This window comes from Hypomesus transpacificus, chromosome 3 (genome assembly GCF_021917145.1).
Source record: "Hypomesus transpacificus isolate Combined female chromosome 3, fHypTra1, whole genome shotgun sequence".
Taxonomy (NCBI): domain Eukaryota; kingdom Metazoa; phylum Chordata; class Actinopteri; order Osmeriformes; family Osmeridae; genus Hypomesus; species Hypomesus transpacificus.
The window spans coordinates 7379176-7397132 of NC_061062.1; the positions used below are offsets into that span (position 1 = coordinate 7379176).

General features: G+C 39.2%; 2 protein-coding genes across 3 annotated transcripts; one reads left to right on the forward strand and one right to left on the reverse strand.

Moving 5' to 3' along the window:
- The first annotated feature begins 192 nt into the window (after window positions 1–192).
- gnmt (glycine N-methyltransferase) lies at window positions 193–5666 on the forward strand. Its single transcript, XM_047016279.1, has 6 exons — window positions 193–598; window positions 2968–3095; window positions 3254–3367; window positions 3707–3849; window positions 4341–4459; window positions 5292–5666. Exons 1-6 carry the CDS (start codon window positions 390–392, stop codon window positions 5461–5463), a joined length of 885 nt encoding a protein of 294 aa, XP_046872235.1. The 5' UTR covers window positions 193–389; the 3' UTR covers window positions 5464–5666.
- On the reverse strand, window positions 5486–13921 carry sertad4 (SERTA domain containing 4). Of its 2 annotated transcripts, none has more exons than XM_047016278.1 (4): window positions 13328–13921; window positions 11297–11462; window positions 10524–10639; window positions 5486–10266 (listed from the first exon to the last, which is right to left on the reverse strand). In XM_047016278.1, exons 2-4 carry the CDS (start codon window positions 11442–11444, stop codon window positions 9535–9537), a joined length of 996 nt encoding a protein of 331 aa, XP_046872234.1. In that variant the 5' UTR covers window positions 11445–11462; window positions 13328–13921; the 3' UTR covers window positions 5486–9534. The 2 variants fall into 2 exon arrangements, with proteins under 2 accessions (XP_046872234.1, XP_046872233.1); XM_047016277.1 differs by having other exon boundaries at window positions 11297–11465; window positions 13328–13920.
- Window positions 13922–17957: the final 4036 nt, after the last annotated feature.

A 17957-nucleotide genomic window follows, 5' to 3' on the forward strand; every position in this document is an offset into this window, starting at 1 on the left:
GTTCAGGTTTATAGATATTTGAGGGAATATCTGGACTATCCAAATCACAATCGGAAAATTATAGATTTAGGACGATGCACTGTTTGAGGTTTTATTATTGCAACATTTGTTGGAGACATCGCAGAACTATCGTCATTAATTGCTTCCTCCAATCATAAAGTAGGCGTGATACTACACGAGGGTTTCATTGGATCAACGTGTCTCCACCACTGTATTCCGGTATATAATACAGAAAGACTTTCGAAAAATATAGAGCGTATCCCCGTAGATTAGAATTGTCAATTCATTTAGGCCAGGAAAGGCCGATTATTGAAAGGTGTATACTTATACCACGAGTCTTGGATACATTTACTGTGATATCTTGCAGCGTTATTCTTTGATGATACAGAATGTCGGTCGACAGTGTTTTTAGGACTCGTTCTCTCGGTGTTGCTGCCGTTGGTCTGCCGGATCAGTATGCTGACGGAAAAGCAGCTAAAGTATGGCAGCTCTACATCGGAGACACACGGAGTAGAACGGAAGAATATAAAAGTTGGGTGGTGTCTTTGCTGAAAAAGCAGGGTGTACAGAAAATTCTGGACGTAGCATGCGGAACAGGGTATGGTGGCCGACATGACATTTGAAATTACATTACTTTGTGCGTAATTCATGGCCTAAACCAACTGGTTATAATTAAGATAGCCTACTTATAACAAGTGTTGTTCTCTTCAAGAAACACGTCTACAACCATCACATTGTGCCACTGAATGGAAAGTTTTGTTTCAAATTGTACAGCCAGTCTTGTCTATAGCAAGGTAGCCCTATGGCTTGCTTCAGTTCAGGACAACAAGTGAATGTGTGTGAAGACCAACAACTGCATGGATGGAACAGATGGGCTGCATAACCCTGTTCAAACTGAAATAATTGTATGGAAATAATTGGGCCAAGCTGCCGAGATTTTGATTTTGTTTATTGCATCATATGTAGGTTTCAACATAGCTCGAACAATGAAAAATGTTTTGGTCTATTAGAGCTTGGTACAAACATTTGAATGATCTGTTTCTTGATCTGGGATGTTAACTTATAAAATCTGTAAAAACTGCAAGTTTTTCATTCAAGATTGTGGTTTCGATAGTTAGTGATCATCATTCTAACAAACGTTCTAAGAATTGTTTTACGTATCTACTAGTCTTATCTGTTACCAGCTGGTTGCTGAAAAAGCCTTTAAACAACTTTGTTCAAATTTATTCTCTTGCATTAAATTCAGCATTCAGTTACTATTTGTTACAGACCGTTTGCTCGTGTTTCCCTTCAATTGATTCCGAGTGGAAAGAGGACGCATGTTTTTGAGCGCTAAAAGCGAGTATCAAATTTGGCCTCACACAAGAGTAATATTTAATTACTAAACCTAATCTCTGAAGATAGTTTTCATTTTCAGATATCCAAATAAATTGTGTAAAGAAGTAACATTTCAGGGAAAACAAAAGTAAAAAGAGCAAATGGGACTATAGCAGATTATAGAATTGGCCAGTAGACTTTGAAGTTGTCTGCATTCCATTAAGTGTATCGTAGTAGGTCACATGTCACAAAAATGCCCAGTGGAACCCTATTACTAGTGGCCCCATCCAATTCAAGTTCTCAAAATTGTCCAGCAATACAATTATTTAAACCTGTTAGATGAATGAGCTATTGGACATGTTCGCTCTCTCTCTCTCTGAACTGATTTCCCTGCCAATGAGTAAACTGCAAAAGTTTTTTTTTTAAACTATACTGCTGTCTTGTTTGCCTGTGACAGCTGTTCTTCTATGAAGAGGGTTGACGCTCGCATACTGCCAGCTCAGCAAAGAAGCAGCTCCACCCCACTCATCAGTCGTCCACTAAAATGTCAGAGCATAGGACATGCCTCCCGTGCTCTTACTCTTTTCAGCAGTGAATCTGACAATAACACAACATGTTGTATCCCCAAATTCTTTGCTAACAATATAGATTTGAATTATTTGTATGGACTGTTTAATGGAGGGTAGTGATGGGTCGTTTGCAAACAATTAGCTCTTTTTTAACAAATCTTTTAAGTGAACAAAATGCCACAACCCATACTGCTAGAAGTCATATGTGAACCTTTGAATGAACCAAAGGAGCTGGCAGGAATTGTACACGCCTCTGCTTACCTGCTGAATGCAATGTGCTGTTACAAAGAGGGAGAGTGGGACAATCAGGGAAAGACTGTGTAGAAGCAAGAAGGTAAATGTATTTAATATAGCATCTCTGGAAAATGTTGTCCCTTGTTGTGACCATGGTAACAGCCCATGATCATAAATTGTGCATCCTTCGTCACCCCTTCTGCTAACATGTTTGCCTACATTTTGGAAATGCCTTGTTTCCATTGATTATTAGAATATGAATAAATCATCACCAATGATTTGAGGATAATAGTTTTAATTGACGCACAGTGAGTTCTATGCTGTGGAATTGATGTTATGCGATGTTGGTTAAAAGTCTAATGTGCTGTTGTACATTGTAGGCATCAGGCACAAACTAAATTTCACAATGACCAATTGTATGTATAAACTAATATTTAGCATATATACCCAGATCATAACAGATTTTTTTTGGTGTGTGTTTGTTGGGGGGGGGGGGGGTGGCAAAATTGCTGACTCCAGCAGACTTTCTGCACGGAGGTCTGACTGAATGAATAGAGTTGTTTGTGAATGAGGGACTCATTGGAAATTGGTAAACAAATTGTTAAAACTAATATCTTTAGTGAACTGAGCATCCATCCCCTATGCAGGGTCAAGGTACTCCATTTGGAATTTGGAAACTGTGAAAAGAAACAAGATTGATGACATTATGGTTATAAATGTTTATGTGTCACTGCATCAGGCGTTCAGGACATCATTTAGCAGACTCTTTAATCCAATGTAAAGGAAATTAAGAAAGGGTCTCCTAGACAAAGTTGCATTGAATTAGTCAATAAACCTTCTTTTGCAGAGTTGACTCCATCATGCTGGTTGAAGAGGGCTTTAAGGTAGTGAGTGTGGATGCTAGCGACAAAATGCTGAAGTATGCCTTGAAGGAGAGGTGGGAAAGAAGAAAAGAGCGTGCCTTTGACCAATGGGGTAAGAAGCACATCCAGCTCATTGCACTCCACAGCAAGGTGACAAGAGAACCTAATATTATGCTAAACTATCCATGCACGTTTTGTCACAAATCTTACAGCAGAAAGTAGAAAAGTCATTCATTCATGGATTCCTATTTACATATTCTAACTTTATAGAGATTGAGGAGGCAAACTGGCTGACGTTAACAGAAGATGTTCAGAAACCAGGTGATGGATTTGATGCCGTCATCTGCTTGGGGAACTCATTCGCTCACTTGCCAGATTTCAAAGGTGAGTGGAATAAGGAAAATAACTGACAAATACTACAGTAAGGTTGGCATGGGACAGTTACAGTACCCATAGTAGTGTTGGCTTGGAGGCAGGAAGGGAATCAATTTCTCCTCAAATACGTAAGTACTTATGATACATTGGTACAGTACCTATTTATCTCAAGAATTGATTAATGCTAGAAATTGCCTTAAATCATTGCTTATAATGAAATATAATAATATTTCAATAATTTGGATTAGTTTTAGAATCTGAAGCCACCCATTCCCATCAATTTAATTCAAATACATTTCATTTTCAAAAGTGTGACATTTAACATTTTGTTCTTAACTTTGACCCAAGGGGACCAGAGTGAACAGAAGCTAGCTCTGCAGAACATAGCCAGTATGGTTAGACCAGGAGGTATCTTGATCATTGACCACCGCAACTATGACTACATCCTGGAAACTGGCCTAGCACCCCAGGGGAAAAATATCTACTACAAGGTACTAGCACAAGATGCTAGCATGTGACCCAAACTGCACTATGTTTGCTACGTGATTCAACCAGTGCATACATCAGTTTGCTCAAGTCTTAGAAAGGCCACTCGGAACCATATACTTGGCCATGTCTGATACAATTTTAGAACACTTTTTTTGTGATAAATCCGTCTAAGCTTCTCGCAGGATTAGCTGTAATTTCTTTGGCAGCTTTTGTTCTTTACCCTGTCCAGTTGATCCCACAGAGCTTCATTTAAGATGAGGATGGGACTTAATTCTTACTATGTAATCACCAGTTACAGTAATGTATATCCCCTGCATAATAAATACGATAAGCTAATATGATTTATTAAAGTAAGTTGATGACTAGTAAACTATCTTACCTGAAGCCCTGAGTGTGCGTGTTGATGTTGCCATTTGCTACTGTAGAATAACCCCTACATAGCTGCACTGTGCCTCCACCAATCGTGTGTGCGTGTGTGTGTATTGGATTTCAGAGTGACCTTACTCAGGACATCTCCACCTCGGTGCTTTGGGTCAACAACAAACCTCACATGATTACCCTTGACTACACTGTACAGGTGCCACATCCAGTACAAAACCATCCTGAAGTGAGGTATAAGACATAACACTTTCCAAAGTAACAATGACAGACATTTAGACAGTCAGTCACAACCCAGGAATGGTTGTGAACTGTAACTGTAGATGTGTAAGAGTTGTATTATTTGTATAGTTGTCCACCACTATAGGAAAATGACACATACTGTAACTGATATAATGGAATAGAGTAGGTCGTGGCTTGGGAACAATACAAACCATTGTAAGTTGGAACAGTTTTAGCCATTCAGTCAATCAGCTTGACTTATAGAAGGAATTATTAGAGTACAACACAGTTAGTACTGACACTGGTAGTGTTGGTCAACAGCAGCCTTTCTCAACCCTGGTCCTTATGAGCCTGGTAACCCATTCATTTGAATCAGGTATGTGGGAAGAGGGAAACATCTAAAACATGCAGGGCAGGGGGTTGCTGAGGACCAGGGTTGAGAAAGTTTGGTCTACACAGGGAGTGCATTTGCAAACCCACTTTAATAATAAGTTGATTTGAAGCTCATTATCTGTAGGAAATTGAAACGTTTATATATTCATAGGTAAGGAAAACTGTAATTGAAGATATTGAACAGAAATTTAAAAACCATCCATATATTGGCTGTTACCTACCATGATGTATTTGCACCTGTTCATTTTATACCTATATGCCATCAATGAGGTGTACAATAGTACACTGTTTATTAAAGATAATGTAACAATACAAGAAATCTCAACACACTGTACAGTTATTATTGGAAATAATGCATGTTGGAAGTTCCAACCAACCACCCAAGTTGTTTTTATACAACTTGCTTGATGTATCAGTGTCTTACCATGTCTGTATGTTTGTGTTCCTGTAGTAAATTTCGCCTATCCTACTACCCCCATCGCCTGGAGAATTTCAAAGCAATCCTGAGTGAGGCTTTCCACAACAAGCTGGAGCACAGTGTCTACGGTGACTTCAAGACCTACATCCCTGGCCAGGCTGAGGCCCCCTGCTACTTCATTCACGTGTGCAAAAAGACAGCTTAGGACTCCGACCATGCTATTCTGATCCCTACAGCATTTTATTTTCTATGTTGCATTACTTTGTCCTTTGTAGACTAAATCTAGTGTAACCCTGCATCCACTTTTTCCACAAAATTGCTATATATATTTAGGGTCCTTAATCCTGACTATGGAATCATTGCTGTCTTGTAAAATATCCATGTTATGATTAAAACATGTCACTCATATTTTCTGTTTTCCCGTGTGACAAGAATATTTGACTAATTTTAAGTGATTCTTTGGGATTGGCTCTATACATCATCCTCCTGTTCCAACAATGGTTACCAGATTTAATATATATATAAGAGAATATTAAGTATAATATATTTAATATATATTATACTTGATCAAAATGAAAGAATTTCAAGCCTTTCAACCTGTAACTGATGCTTTTCCCCTTCTGCTAGTTCAGGTGACATGGTGAATAGCCTTTTTGTTCCTTTCATAATTCTGAACTCATTTACCCTCCCGCTACAATTTTCTTAACATTCTGTGTGGGATCAGGGTGTGACCATTGAGATTACTCTTACATAACAGCCCGTCTCTTAGGAGATTGGACAAAGAAAAGCTATTTGCTAGTTTTTCCTTCTTCGTCTTTCTTTGAACTGATTTGGCACCCCATCCTGTCCCCAAATGTCTACTCATATTACAGAATGTAAACTCTAATCTTAGGCTTTTCTCTGGAATTTAATGATGTGCTTTGATGTCCTCTGTACATTTCAAATGTACATTGGCTCAATGGTTTAGTCTGCCTGATTATTTTGTATTGTTAAGTAATACATTAAGTAATCCACTAGCACAGGTACCGGTTATCCCTCCGAAAGTCTGACTTTACTCTGTGTATGTGAACCAAAGGCTGTATCCATCTCTACTGGATTAAATGTCTTTCTTTTCTTTCATACAATACTGAATGTAAAGCTCAAATTTATCACAGTCATAGATTATAGGAGTTATGTAGAGTTATAGGAGTTATGCTTTTCATTTCAGTTAACATTTTAATGTTTGACTTTCCCTTTGTTTTTGTCCAAGTAGTTCCAAGGACAAAAGTATAAAGTCTAAGGATTATGCAAATACAATGGCTTGCTTGACCCAAAAGGAACCAGTTAAGCAAGAAACTGAAATGGTTTAGTCGCCATTCATTTTGCATTTCTTGTGATAAGAAGTGTGGTTAACACACACAGTCCAAAGATGTATCGTTTTCAGATTTTTGGGGAAAACATTTACTTTCAAATAGATTTTACTAAAACAGTTTTCAGTAATTTTACTGAAACTACTTTAGAATATTACTACTGTTACTACTGCTCCTATGTTAAAAGAGAATCAAAACATTAAGCATCAACCATTTGCTTTTGTAACATTGTTCATGTGGTACAGAATGTTTCATTTTAACGGCATTAACGATCACTACAATTCCAGCTTCCATTATACATATTAGTTCAGTGCCTGTGATGCCAGTGCCTTAAATCAGAGTGTGATTGAGCTGTTTGTTAAGTGATTCAATGTTAAATGGAGATGGTGCGCACAGGTAAATTTGGTGTGTGTGTATGTCACGTTAGATAAAAACCTCTGCTAAATTGTGACATTATTAACAACATTCACTACAAGACATAAGGGGTTAGTGGGCTGAGGGTGCCCTAGTCTGTAGTTTTGGCTAAAATAAACATACGTGAATATAAATGGAAAAAAAGATGATGGCAAAAGAGAGACTGGCATTGTATTTGACACTGAGCTCAGAGGAGGTAAGCTGGATGGATATACAGAGGGGTAAGAGACCTGTGAGGCTTTGGAACCTATTTGAGGGCCTTGTGATGCAAAACCAGACCTTGCCAACAGACAGTTCCCATAGCAACAATGAGCTTCCGACAAGTTCCTTGTTGACAAATGACAGCTCCCCTCTTCCACGGTCTGGCACGTGTGTGTGTGTGTACGTGCATGATGAAAACCGTGGGTCCCTATGCTTTAGGAGCTGGCAGGATGTTTGTGTGTGTGTGGGGAGAGGAGTGAAGGAGAGGGAGAGAGACAGATCAAGATAAAAAGGCAAAATGAGAGCTGACACAATGAAGGGGAGATGGGTCAAGCATGCAGGTCTCTGCAGTTGTTGGCAGACTGACAAAATTTTAAACTGACCTTAACTACTTTATCAACAGTAAAAAAATTATATTTACAGATGGATTTTCCTATCTAAATTCAGTCACTATAGTCACTTTTCCTCTTGAAACACTAGCGACTTTGCAGTCTTTGTAACTGAAGCTCATTGCATCTGTTCCCCAATAATTAATTATTTTTCAAAGACAGAACCTTTTATCATGATCAAAAATGGAGTTTGACTGATCCAGCAGCACACCCATAATGGCTGCATTTCCTAGAACGCTCTTAGAACGTTCCTAAGAAGCTCTTAGCGTTAAGAGCTTCTTAACGAATCTGGGAAACGCGGCTAATATCTGTATTGTTTTTATACTTTAGGTTTTTCCTTATCCTGTCACCTGTAATGTATCAGGCTAAACATTAAACAGTTCAGAAAAATTGACATTAGAAATATGAAACTCAAAATCCTTTTATTTGTTTAGAACAGTTTTCAAACAAAGAAATTACGTCAAAATAGCTTTATTTTGTAAAATGTTTTGTAAAGACAAAGCAATCATGTCTTTCTGAAACTTCAAATCTTATCTTGAAATATGTGTATTGCTTTTTTCCTTTTGCATGACTTTGTAAAAAAAAAATTAAGATTCCAGAAAGCACTATGCAAACAACAAAAATTACAAAAACAAAATTGCATGCAAAACTAACATTTATGTGAAACTATTTCAATTTTGTCAAACCCTATTTTCCATGTCTCTTATCTACAAATGGTGATTCATACAGACACAATTTAAGTAATTAGAAGGAAACTAACTTGTAATGACAAGGTAAGGATCCTATCCATTATGTAGAGCAGAGGGACTCACAGGAGTAAAGACCTACAGACATTTCGTGTGTTGAAATAGTTATATCTTTACAAATGTCTGTAGACTTTCTTTTAAGTCAAATGTTTATTTTTTGGGGGGTTTCATTATATGACCAGTTTGTTACTGTACTAGCTCTATGATTGTAAATTAATGACATGTTCTGTTACAAACACTTGTATAAATTGTACACTGGGATTGATCAACCACAGCGGTCGACTGCCTTAACTCAAACAAGCAATTCTGCACTTTGCTTCTCTGCTGAGTTAAATATCAAGCTGTGCAACATATTCAAAAGTACATTTCAATTATTTACTTTAGTGGGCTCCGAAGTACAAGTAAATTGAGTTATCCCCTGAAGTAGGGATTTTCTGTCAATTCTAAAATGTTCTTCAAAAACTACTAATTCTCAAACCAGGTCAATAGGCTGCATTTCATTTGTTGGGTTAGGTTGTGCTTTGACATGAAGTAAGGTCAAGCATACGGTTAAGTGCAGTGACCTCACGGCTGCGGAATAGGAATCTTTCAGAGAATAGTTTTCCAGCTATTTTACGAGTCCTTTGGTATCGGTGTGATGCAGTCACTTGAAATGCAAGACACATAGTCACAAGAACAAGCACAGAACAGTACTCTATTACAGAAGAATATACAAAAATAAAAAGGCACCACGTGTTTTTTTTGTTGTTGGTGAAAAACAGGTGTTTTGTTTGGACTGTTTTGTCTCACAGCAATTCCCAAAATAGTTTGCTCCAGCATAGAATACAGTCTCATCCTTGTCAACATGTCAAAAGCCTAAAACTCCTGCTAACTACATCTGCCTATACCAATCATCAGGAACTACTTTGATGCCAAACCTGTTCAAAACTGCTTTAAATATGAAGTTTTAATATGCTACATTTGGTCGATGTCGTAGACAGTTTAAGGTCCAGATTTACCAATAGGGGAGCCTTAATTCCTCTTTTGTACTGAGGGGGTTTATAGAGACAGTGCAAAGCTAAGCTGCAGCTCACTTACAGTATTTGAATCCCAACATAGTAACTTTACCAGAGAGTAGTTCCTTTTAATAATCTTACAAGGACCGCATAAATCTCAACAAGTCCCCCTCTGTGACTACTCAGTTTCTAGTAAAGTCACCCTTTGTATCCCCCGTCACTTCTCCCCTGTCACCCTCCCCTGCTTCCCTTCTTCTTCTTCTTAGTCGTAAGGTCCTAGTCCTGCTCCTTGGCCTTGGCCACTCTATGGATGCCATGTGAAGTCTAGCTGTTCTCATTTCCCTGTCCTCTTCCTCCTCTCTCTCTTCTTCTTCCTCATCGCCGTCATCGCGCTCTACATCGAGTTCCACTCCCAGTCTATTCTCACCAGACCCTATTTGGAAGATAGAGGGGGACGAAGAAGAGGCGGGGTGCGGGGCAGAGGAGCAGCTGTTAGCCACAGTTTTGGACGCTGAAAAGGGTAAATGGAGGTATTGGTCTGCTACAGCCGTGTAGAGGCAGCCACAAGTCTGGACACACTCGGGCTGAAGCTCCCCTCTACGGATCAGCCGGAACCGCTTGCGTAAGGGGGGTCCCTGTGCGGTCAGGCAGGGCGGGGGCAGAGAACCATGAAAGGCCAGGTAGGGCGTGGTGGCATCAGCTGGTGCGATGAGATATGAGGGGAAGGCGGCAGGGACCCTCAGGTCCTGTGGTAGGCCCCAGTCGCTCTGGAGCAGTATCTCTGCACGGAGGCGATGCAGAAGGTTGTTGACCAGGACAGAGCGCCGAAGGAAGGCCTCAGGGTAGTCAATGAAACGCAGTTTTTCCAGGGAAAGCCGGAGCACTTGGGCGCGCTCCTCGACCACCGGTGCCATCTGTGGGACATCACTTTTTATTATTACCTTTGTTATGACTTCAAGGAAGAAACTCTTAAAAACTCTTAGAAAGTCTTTCAAAAAGCACTTTTATGGACCTGATTAGGATTAGGAGGACTGGTCGCTAATTAATACATGTCAGCGATAACATGAGACCAATGCGCACCCCAACAACCAATCTGATTTGACTATACTAGACAAACGCAGAGAATGTTTGCACAAAAAATATGCTGTGAGAAAGGTTGATTTAAACGTACAGTTTTACAGTAGCTCCTAAAAGTGATGTATGAGTCTTCATCTTCCACATACTTCCTCTTAATATAGGCAATCCTCGACATAGTCACATGGTCTGGCACTCGCCTACAGGGGAGCTCTTGTGTGGGAGAAAAGTTCATTAATTATTCAGAAAAATAGAATGAAAATTATTTGAGAAATTACGGACCACATTTGATAATGCACATATTGTAGAAGTACCACTCTTTTAGGGATGGTTGGTAAATTGTTCTTTGAACATTAGTTCAAGTTCAGTTGAGCATAAAGTATATACTCCCGCTGGGTCCTATAAAATATATATTAGTAACTCCAAAACCCCTGAGTACATATCTTCAAAAGCCCCCTTTCAACCACATGAACTATACCCCGGAACTAGGAGCTATACCCTGGAACTAGGAGCTATACCCTGCAACTCACTGTGCATCCACCACAGGAATCAGCAACCAAATAGAGTTTCGGGGACCAATAAGCAGGAACTGTTGAGTTTCTCAAATTTTATTTAAGATTTCTATTCTACATACAAATATAGTCAGTGGACAAATTTGTTTGAACTTCTGGGGAAAGTTCCTGTTTGGAAACACAGCTAACAATGGGTAGCAGTTCCTTGAAAAGTAGTTCTGGGAACTAAAAGTTCTGGGGAATTGCGGTGGAAACACTGGTGAAAACTTGGGTTACAGTTACTCACTGATTCTGATACCATGACTTCATTAGCAATTGCAGCAAAAATATCAAATCTGAGCCAGTGTGGTTGACCTACCCTCCACCAGCTGCTTGTTAGGGCCCCCTGACTCCATGGGAGTGGCTTTGGAGGTCTTGATGCAGTGCTCCCGTAAGTGCTGGTTTTGCAGGAGAAGGGGGTCCCCTTCTGGGTTCAGGGAGGGCTTTACTGACAAGACTTGGGTCATCTCTCAGTCCTCTCTGGTCTGCTGAGGAAGAAAATTAAAGGTAAGAGCCCATTCTTCAAAGGCAGAGCAGCTTCAAGCTTATCATAGCAGGGAAAAGGTTTTGTGACTGGATATTTGCAATATATGTAAAAACATGCTCACTAGATTATGTAGTTTAGATAGCACAAGAATAAGGAAAACAAAAACAAAAAAGTATTCCCTTACTAAGACCAAACAGATGACAAAAGGTAGTAAGTATCGTACATTCCCGATTAACATTTTGAAAAAACCTTTTATCAAATCCGATGACATCTAGTATCAAACCAATGATGCATTGTAGAAATGTGATCACACCATCACAATGCCAGATCAACATAAATTTACTATTCTGGTGGAATATGCATCACAGCTGAAAAAACTGTAAAGATGTATCACAAGAAAACAATTGATGATAAATGTGTATTTGGCCTAGAATGTGGCTGACCTTTCATAAATGTGTGTAGAATTACATGTAAATGTCCTGTTATCTCATACCTTCTTTGCGGTTTTCATTGCAGTCACAATAGGCCTCAACTAATGTCAGAACTACAGTACCTGCTAGGTGACACAATCATTGAATTCCTCTAATATAATTTTTTTAAAGACTGTATCTATCTATGAAACATTTCCCCCGCCATGTTCAGTGTTGCAAGACAGGGCGACAGATGTGATTTTCTTTGCCCTGCTGTGGAAGATGAATGGCTGAGTGGGCTGAAGGCTGTCTACATGTTGAAATCCTTAATGAGTCTGCTGAGATAGAAATATGATGGATGGTGTCATGCCAGACAACCCGAGAGTAGGGGAGACACAGTGAGGACTTTTGATACACATATGGCTGGAAGGGGGGGACAAAAGCTAAACAATCTGGCATGGATATCTCTTAGGTACACCCCCCCGCGTGGGTGACTGCCTGCAGCCTCTGAACCAGATGACAACACTGTCAAAGCTGCCGTCAGGAAAAATATGAGTGCTTCCTCAAACAATACCACCCTCCCCTGCCAATGCATGTCAGATGAGCTGGAAGGTCTGTCTATGGCATCCTCCCTGCGGCCTGAAAAGCTATCTGAATTCCATCTGACACTTTTCCTTCTAAGGGAAACAAATAGCAAAGGTGGAATTTCTGGGAAGTGACTCCAGATGTTGCTGGCAGCAAGCGGAGGTGAACTGCGTCCAACCCTTATTGCCAACCCACTCGGCTTTGGAAGGTTTACTTTGCAAAAAAGGGAGGGGAAGAGAGAGAATTCAGAGGATCAGTTCAAAGGAGATAGATACTAATGTCAAAGAAAGGCTTTTTCACACCATATCCTTTGTGTCTTTTCTTTAAAAGGGGAATCCGGAAGAGGGCAATTAAGATGGCAATTCAATTATACACTCAAAAGGACAGAATGACAGTAATGATTCAACCCAGTCTATTCCTTTGAAGGCAGCAGTAATATTTCTGCCACTTCATAAACCACATCCAATACCATTTCTGCACATGATGAAGTGACAGCAGATACACTGCAGAGCACCTCTTAGATTGAAGGTTCATTCTAATATATTATTTTTCTGCAATACAGAAGTGCAGCATAGTGGAATACTGATTAAAACCAAGGTTTACAAAATGTATATTCATTTTAACACCAATTCACATCTTATCATTTCTACAACACACACACACAAAACATTCGTTGGCATACAACCTAGTAAAAAAAAAACGGTCTTGCCTTTTGAGAAATTACCCATGAGATTTCAATATTGAGATGTAGGCTTATTGCAGCTCGATCCTCTTGAACTTGTCCGATCGTTTTTGGAAATGTAATGTCATAAAGGTGTTTACTCAAATAAGTGACAGAAATAAAAACACATGTAGGCCTATAACTTACCTCCTTTGAGTTGGTCGACGTTGCCTTCTTGTCCCCACTTGTGCAGTTGTAGCAAAGTGAATATATAGGTTATTTATATATCCTAATATTTTTGGTATTTGAAAAAAAAACGATGACCGTCGTCACATTATCGCAACACGGATGACAAAATGTATCCTAATGCGCGCGACTTGTCTCATATATGTCACCGTCACATACACCTATGCGCTTTCTTCAGAAAAGCAAAAGGTCGATCATGTTGCCTACTTAACACTTTTTCCGTAGTAGAATAAAGAGAGAATGGTTCATTGTAACTTCTAGTAGTGCATGTAGGTTCGGTTTCCAAGCAGCAAGTAAGATAATCTTCGCTCGCAATGTGCAAAAGCGTCTTCTTTTGGAAGGAGAGTTGTAAACGTCTGGAGAGAACACCGACGTCGCCCCATCCCTCTGTCAATAATTTTTTCAAATCTGTTCTGTTCTTGCTGTAGTCCCCTTCTAGAATGACATATGCACAGGGTTTGATGTGGCGACATCCGACAAAGACAAGCATTAGGGAGGGAGCGAGCCCAGTCATCTGCAATGTATTTTCCATTTGATTCAGCAGTGCCGAGTCTTATTTTCCAAAGCGTCTCCTGCAAACGTTTTGTTTTTCCTATGTAGCTTTGGGATGAGCGCCAATTCCTGCAGTTTGACTCTTGATTAGGCTACTAACTAGTTCAATGTAGCGGCTCTCGCAAGTGCAGTAAGGAATGTTCACAAAAACAACTCAGTTTGTAAACTCGCGATGGTCCTTAACGTTTAATTATATTGTAGCCAACAGTTTATTGCCTACATGTCATTGACATAGTGCTACTGTTTACACTGATTTTTCTCAATCACTTAGACACAGACACCTAAATAATCTCCATGTTGACCTGGCCCAATGTGGATCTAAATATCACAGGTTTAAGTGAGATCTAAGCACTTGATTCACAGATCTCACTGGACAAAGTGAAGTTGAAATGGTGTGTTGGCCTATTGCTGTGATGAGTGGTTTGTGAAAATGATCTATGATCTTTCTTTGACAAACTAATTAAAGATTGTCGGACTCTGCAACAATGCAGAAACTGCAAGATAAGCAATCACATATGACAGCTAAAATGAAGCTGGTGTCTTCTGTTGCCCCCCCCCCCCCCCTCACCCCCCAAACAGAGAAAACACTGAGACATAAAGGTTGGTCCTCTTTTTATCTCACATACAAATAAGTAAATTGACACCATTTGAAAACAACTTCCTTAAGAAAAAAGGAAAGCACCGATAGAATCGGTGGTATAGGCAGTTTGAAAAAGCAGAAGAAACTGAAATGCTAAATGAGTTATAAACAAGTACATTTCTTTCAGTCAAGTCTACAGCTGCAACATTTATTACGCATCAGGAACACACCTTGTGAAAGATTTATGAAAGGGTACTGTCAAAATAATACAGACCCCAACAATATGAAATGTACCATTTCTGCAAAAGGGTGGGCCTAATACATACCACATCTGTGAAATGCATTATGACCAATTTGTACTTTTTAATTCGCTATTAATTTCTGTAAATATTTATTGCAACCAATGCGCCTAATAACAAGCTGTGACACCACGAGAGGCTGGGTGCTGTAAGTATAGGGTTAGGGTTAGCCTGTGGGTCCTCTAGAGGTGTCGGGCAGGACTAAGTTAAAATGGCGGCCACCACAGAGACCACATTCTCCTAGATGGTGTGGAGGGAAGCTCACCTCAGGTGAATCAAGAATGGTAATTGCCTCACAGTAGGCATATGCCAAGTGACGAAGGGAGAGCCAGTGGTGGAAGTTTGTTGACTGTGGCCTGATCTCAAATCTTTGGTCAACGCCCTCTTTTGTTGTAATTTAATGACAAATATTTGTGTTCATTTGGAAATTAAAATCAATTATAAAAAACAAAAATCACTACCCAAGCCTAACATTGCCATAGCAACAGCCTCTCATAATATGTGACGTGTGCTGGTATTTTGATGTTTTCTGACGTTTTTCGCACCTCTCACAGGCAGGTACTGGGTGTGAACAAAAGCTGGTTAACTCCACCCCAAACCATCTATGGGGGGATGGACATCAGTGTTGCAGCTTTCTATTAGTGACTGCAAGAGCATGTCACTGACAGAAAACAATGCCTACCAACACCAAGTGTAGTATTTATTCCTTAAAGCCTTAAGTAGCCTACATCCAATGACTGCCACAATCCATTATCCAAAGGGGATTTAATAATGCTGGTGATTTCTATCATTACCACAGAGACGTCTCTTTGGTCACAACATCCATGTCAATTTTGAGTTTTTCCCACTGGTCATTTTTATTAATTATAAACTATGCCAATGGATGGAATCCCTGTTTCTCTTGGGTGGTTGTGTGACGTTAGTGCGGGTATTTGTTCTCAAGTCATATGTTGAAAAGAAAGTTATTTAACAGTACAAGGTCAAACCAGGGCCTCGTTTTACAATAATGATTGATCTTAGTTGTTAAGAGCATTTTCTACAAGCGATTTATTGAACGTTCTTAATTTTTTATGTGATTTTCCCAAACATGCTCGTAACAACGCTCATAGCTTACAAGCCTTAAGTAGCCTACTACTTATCTATCTACAATCTACATTTATTGTAGGGTAGCCTAATTATTATCAACTCCTTGTGAACTTGAAAGATACATTTTTACAAAACAACCTAATTAATTAATTAATTAAATCTCGTCAGCATCAAACTTGTGCAGGCCCTATTTCACGTCAACATATCCCAGTTCCATTTTAACAGCTGTAAGAAATATATATATATATATATATATCGTCATAGTATATATATTTTTTCCCATCTCAAATACGGTCTGTGTTTATGCATGTTATTTTTGGGGTTAGACTGCCGGTGTCTTCATTGAGTATCTTTGCTTCAGATGCACCTAGCGAGCTGTACGAATAGGCTACTGCGGAGCACTTTTTAAGTAGGCCTAGGCCTAGGCTACTACATAAATTGAGATGGCTTTGGGAAACGGACCGCAAAGATCACTAAGATCAATCGTGCGATGGATTCTACGATCTGCTTAGGCTTATGATGCTATTGGGAACACAGCCCAGATCAGTAGAACTTTAAATCCTTGATAATGTGTTGAATGTGCTAGTAGGCCCATTTATGATTAGAATAGATAAATAAATAACCAGTGGCAAGGTACAAGCTCTGCTTGATACAATATTCACGTTTTTCAAGTTATGATATTGTCTCTCACCATTTGTCACAAGCTTAAAATAGCAAGAACAAGAGTAGGTGCAGTTGGGGGTGGAATAAGGAATACAAGGTAAGGCTGTGCTTTTGTGTTATTACAAACATAACACCAATAAAAAAATCTTACTCGACAAGTTACTTTGACTAGCTTTTCTTTTTACCTTTGCATTTCCGTCTCGTCTGAGATGGATACCAGATAAACACCACAACCTACTGACACAGCACCTACAATCACGGTTAGTAATAAACGTTTTTTGACATTAGCATTTTTTCCCTGTATTTTTCCCCCCTATTTTTCCCAGACTTTTACTTTAACTTCCACTGAACATAGAAGACAGGGTGTTTATTCTAGCATACACGCTGAACCAAATCAAAGCCAACTAAACTGGATTAACAGATATGGCTGTAATAGCATATTGCTCACCAGACTATACAACCCACACCCTATATTGTCTTTTAAAAAGGTCCACATTATTGATACAAAAATAGATCTAGAAAATATCTATATAAAGTATACAATGAGTAACAATTTGTAAGTGAGAAGTTCAACATTCTCAAAACAAACATAGACACCCATTATGACACCCAAAGAGCAACCACCACTACAAGAATGTAAATGTTACCAACCCCTATTTTTAAAACACATTATCTTGCCTTAATAATACACACTCTAATTGATAAGCTGCACATTGCAAAGTTGCACCACAACAGACACAGCCAATAACAACTACTCTTTTCCGTGGACAAGATGGAGTAACTATAATAACAGTCACCCTTGTTAATTTGGCAAACAAAAATGTATCTACAAACTGTAACTCCAAGGCTCTATTTCTGAAATATAATATATGATAGTTGCAATTCATTCATTTCCATAGACTGTTGTGTGCTTTCTGTAAATCGACCATGTGTCTCTACCCCTAAGGGAAAAAGCTAATAGGATCCCATGGATTCTTCCTCTCAACAGGGTAACGAAGTGCCCAAGCTCAACATATAAGGCAAGTGAGTGGTTTCCAATAACAAATAGCAGTGGGGTAAGTAAAATTGGGTGGAAAGGGTGACAAAAAATATAGAGGTCTATCAGAAACATAAGAGTAAAAGTAACCATAAAGTAAAACATTTCCTTGATCTGCATCAAGTGTTGGCATCAACGTGGCTAAATCCACTTCATACAATTTAAAGTGCTTAAAATAGAAAATGAGCTTGCGCAGGTAGATGCCAATAAAACACCTATAGAGTTTTTAAATACATTATAGTGTCATCTGCCACTCACCATGACAGTATCATCTATTAGAAAGACTAAGCTTTTGAAATGTGATGACTAATCACTTTTTCAAATGAGGTCTGTAATGTGGACAAGTAACACTAGGGTATGATTTACAACTGTCAT

What these genes read in the sequence shown, in the direction of transcription:
- gnmt (XM_047016279.1), top strand. Translation starts at nt 390, where the DNA reads ATGTCGGTCGACAGTGTTTTTAGGACTCGTTCTCTCGGTGTTGCTGCC. An exon ending in TCACTTGCCAGATTTCAAAG is followed by an intron (nt 3,368 to 3,706) that starts GTGAGTGGAATA and finishes CTTTGACCCAAG; the next exon opens with GGGACCAGAGTGAACAGAAG. An exon ending in GGAAAAATATCTACTACAAG is followed by an intron (nt 3,850 to 4,340) that starts GTACTAGCACAA and finishes ATTGGATTTCAG; the next exon opens with AGTGACCTTACTCAGGACAT.
- sertad4 (XM_047016278.1), bottom strand. Translation starts at nt 11,444, where the DNA reads ATGACCCAAGTCTTGTCAGTAAAGCCCTCCCTGAACCCAGAAGGGGAC. An exon ending in TAACAAGCAGCTGGTGGAGG is followed by an intron (nt 10,640 to 11,296) that starts GTAGGTCAACCA and finishes CTCCCACACAAG; the next exon opens with AGCTCCCCTGTAGGCGAGTG. An exon ending in TTAGGAGCTACTGTAAAACT is followed by an intron (nt 10,267 to 10,523) that starts GTACGTTTAAAT and finishes GATGTCCCACAG; the next exon opens with ATGGCACCGGTGGTCGAGGA.